Here is a 2,815-nt window from a genome sequence, read left to right as displayed (position 1 = left end):
GTTTATTGTACTTTGGGTGGATCACTCGTTTTATAATCTAATCTATACGCCTACACCTGTTCAGAAGGGCAAATGTGAAGGTTATAGCCTCAATAAAGCATTATAAGGACTGGCTTTTGTCTTTTTTACACATTTTTGAAGTTAAATATTATAAAAAATTTCGTGTTCTCAGTGGGTGCGGCGCACAACATGCGTATTGCTATGCTATACAACAGGTCTATTGAGCTATTTATCTGACGCATGATCACTGACGCCACATTTCTGAATGAACAAGTCACTTCCACTATAAGGGACTTTCCACTCCCTCAAGAAACGCCTGGTTTTCTGACAAAAGCCACAAAATAACTTCTGGAAACATGTAAACGCTGAAATGCCATGTTGTTTTTTAATTATGGTGCTGTACTACAACACTAGTGCACAACCACATTATGATGAATGAAAAATTATGAGTTTTGATAAAACTTCACAATAAGGTCAGTTAGTTAGTTAGTTAATAAACATACTACTAGTTTAGGTAATATTAACAGATATAACTATAAATTTTAGCAATGTAGTAAATCTTGAAATTGATCGTAGACAGCAACATAGTGTCGGCCCAGATCCGGCCCACATCTGGATTCAACGCGTGCCAGATGTGGGCCGGATCTGGGCCGACACTATGTTGTCTGGGATATTAACTAAGATTAATAAATGCAGTCCCACTTTATATTAAGCGTCTTTAACTACAAGTATCATTAAACAAGGGTGGAATTACTAAATTTATTATACTCAGATCAACTAAATTGAATCGAGCTGAGGTAACTAAATAAAATTAAGTACATTCAACTAGATGTGTATCATATGATTAATTTAAATGTTAGTATAGTACATCATAGTACTAACATTTAAATTAATCATTTGATACAGTGCTTTTAATGTACATAAATGTTGTTACATTATTTTTTGAAGTATAATAAAGACACCTAATTTAAAGTGTGACCATAATTCTTTTATTGCATGTTAACTAATACCAAATAGAACCTTATTGTAAAGTGTTACCTGATTTTTTTTTTTAATTGAACTATTTTAATATAAACAATGAATTCGTTCATTATAAATGAAGTCCAAATACAAACTCAGTTTTATGCAAATTTATTTAAATAAATACATCATGAAATAACTTAATACAACATTGGTATTCGCAGCATTCCTTTGGAAAAATAAATAAGATGCATTTACATGTACATATCCAGAGCCTTATCGAGGCGGTTAAGAAAGTCCAAGGATTCAGTCTTGAGGGTTTTGCTTGTTGAAATCATTGCAGGTTTATTCTTCCGAAGACCTTCACAGACCAGCTCAACCACAGTCCTTATTCTGAGCACACGCGCTCCTTTCAGACATGCTTTGGTCCAAACTTCAAGATTCAGTTCGCTGTATCTCTAAACGAAACAAGAGGGAGAATAAGTTTTCCTAAATACTGTATATAAACCATAACATTACTGAACTATAAAGCATCAGTTCAATTGATAGCTCAAATAATTGTCCAACTCAACAATAGACTACTAATTATGTCAAACAATTGAAAAATAAAGGTTCTTTATTGGCATTGTGAAGCAACTTTAACATCCATGGAATCTTTCCATTCCACAAAAGGTTCTATAAGGTTCTTTAAAAATGGTTCTTTTAAGAACTGTTGACTGAAAGGTTCTAAATAACCAGAAACGGTTCTTTAATGGCATTGCTGCGAAAACCCAATTTTGGAACCTTTATTTTTAAGACAAATACATAGATGAACATGATTTCGTTCTCACCATGTGTGTGTTGTATTGGCCACATCTCACGGTGCTCTAGCCTCGCATCTCTCTTGCTGTCCCAGAGAAGGGTTCTCCGATTCCTGGCGTGTTTTAAAGTCCTGAATGGCTTTTCTGTTCTGAAAGTCAATCAGAGCCATTGTGATCACGGCATTCCAGCAGTTCTCCTCGCCCGAGCACCTAAAGTCAATCTCCTTATTGTCTGTAGTCACAATCGTGAAGTAGACGAACTTCCCAGTGCGCTCCACACAGTCCACCTTCTTAATGGACTGCAGCTTGAGCTCTTTGCTCCTGTTCTTCTTCTGGTTATCGGTGTAGATGTTCAGGCTGTCCGTGGTGAGAACGCACGTCTTCCTCTTCCAGAACTGGAGGAGATTATCGCTCCTCTTTTCCAGCTCTCCTTCCTTCAGGACGTGGGAGATGTCAGAGCCCGTCATTTCGGTGGCGTTTTGAGTTATTTTTGGGTTATGGACGAAAAGACAAGAATACGAATGACCGAGAGCTTCGTATAATCTCCGCTGAAGTCTCCGGCCGACTGTGTGCTTCTTCATGCGTGCGTAAGATCCAGACAGACTCGAGTAGGTTTGAGGAGGAGAACGGGACCTTTTTTAAGCCTCCGCAGCCCGGCCCACATATGACGTCACGTCAACTGTTGCTCGAGTATCAATGGAAGCGCGTGGGCGACAGACAACTCGACATGTCAGAACTCAGCGAGACCATTACAACCACTTCTGTACAATCTCAGCCAAACTCTTAATCAAAAACGTCGCATTTTTTTTAAATATTAGAATAAACAATTATATTTGAATAAATAATGAATCATGAATAATTAATTTATTTGCTAATTATTTGCAATATTATAATAAATATTATTAATTTTTTATTATTTTTTTAAAAAAAACACATTTTTTGATTTTTTTATTTTATTTAAAGCCTAAAAGTGCCCAACATAGGCTACTGTATAGGAACTCCCACAGTCCTAATTACTCTAAAAAGTATCCCAGGATGCACCTTATGAAGTTGGT

At 36.5% G+C, this 2,815-nt stretch overlaps 1 protein-coding gene across 1 annotated transcript; it reads right to left on the bottom strand.

Annotated features, from left to right (window-relative positions):
- Nucleotides 1–1,115: 1,115 nt before the first annotated feature.
- phlda2 (pleckstrin homology-like domain, family A, member 2) lies at nucleotides 1,116–2,386 on the bottom strand. Its single transcript, XM_084095369.1, has 2 exons — nucleotides 1,791–2,386; nucleotides 1,116–1,418 (listed from the first exon to the last, which is right to left on the bottom strand). The coding sequence occupies exon 1, from the start codon at nucleotides 2,339–2,341 to the stop codon at nucleotides 1,817–1,819; it is 525 nt and encodes a 174-aa protein (XP_083951495.1). The 5' UTR covers nucleotides 2,342–2,386; the 3' UTR covers nucleotides 1,116–1,418; nucleotides 1,791–1,816.
- Nucleotides 2,387–2,815: the final 429 nt, after the last annotated feature.

Source organism: Abramis brama, assembly GCF_963993115.1.
Source record: "Abramis brama genome assembly, chromosome: 20".
NCBI classification, from domain to species: Eukaryota; Metazoa; Chordata; class Actinopteri; order Cypriniformes; family Leuciscidae; genus Abramis; species Abramis brama.
The sequence above is the reverse complement of the archived record's forward strand: the minus strand, read 5'-3'. Positions and strand labels throughout refer to the sequence as shown.

Coding starts and splice junctions, on each gene's coding strand:
- phlda2 (XM_084095369.1), bottom strand. CDS start 2,341: ATGAAGAAGCACACAGTCGGCCGGAGACTTCAGCGGAGATTATACGAA.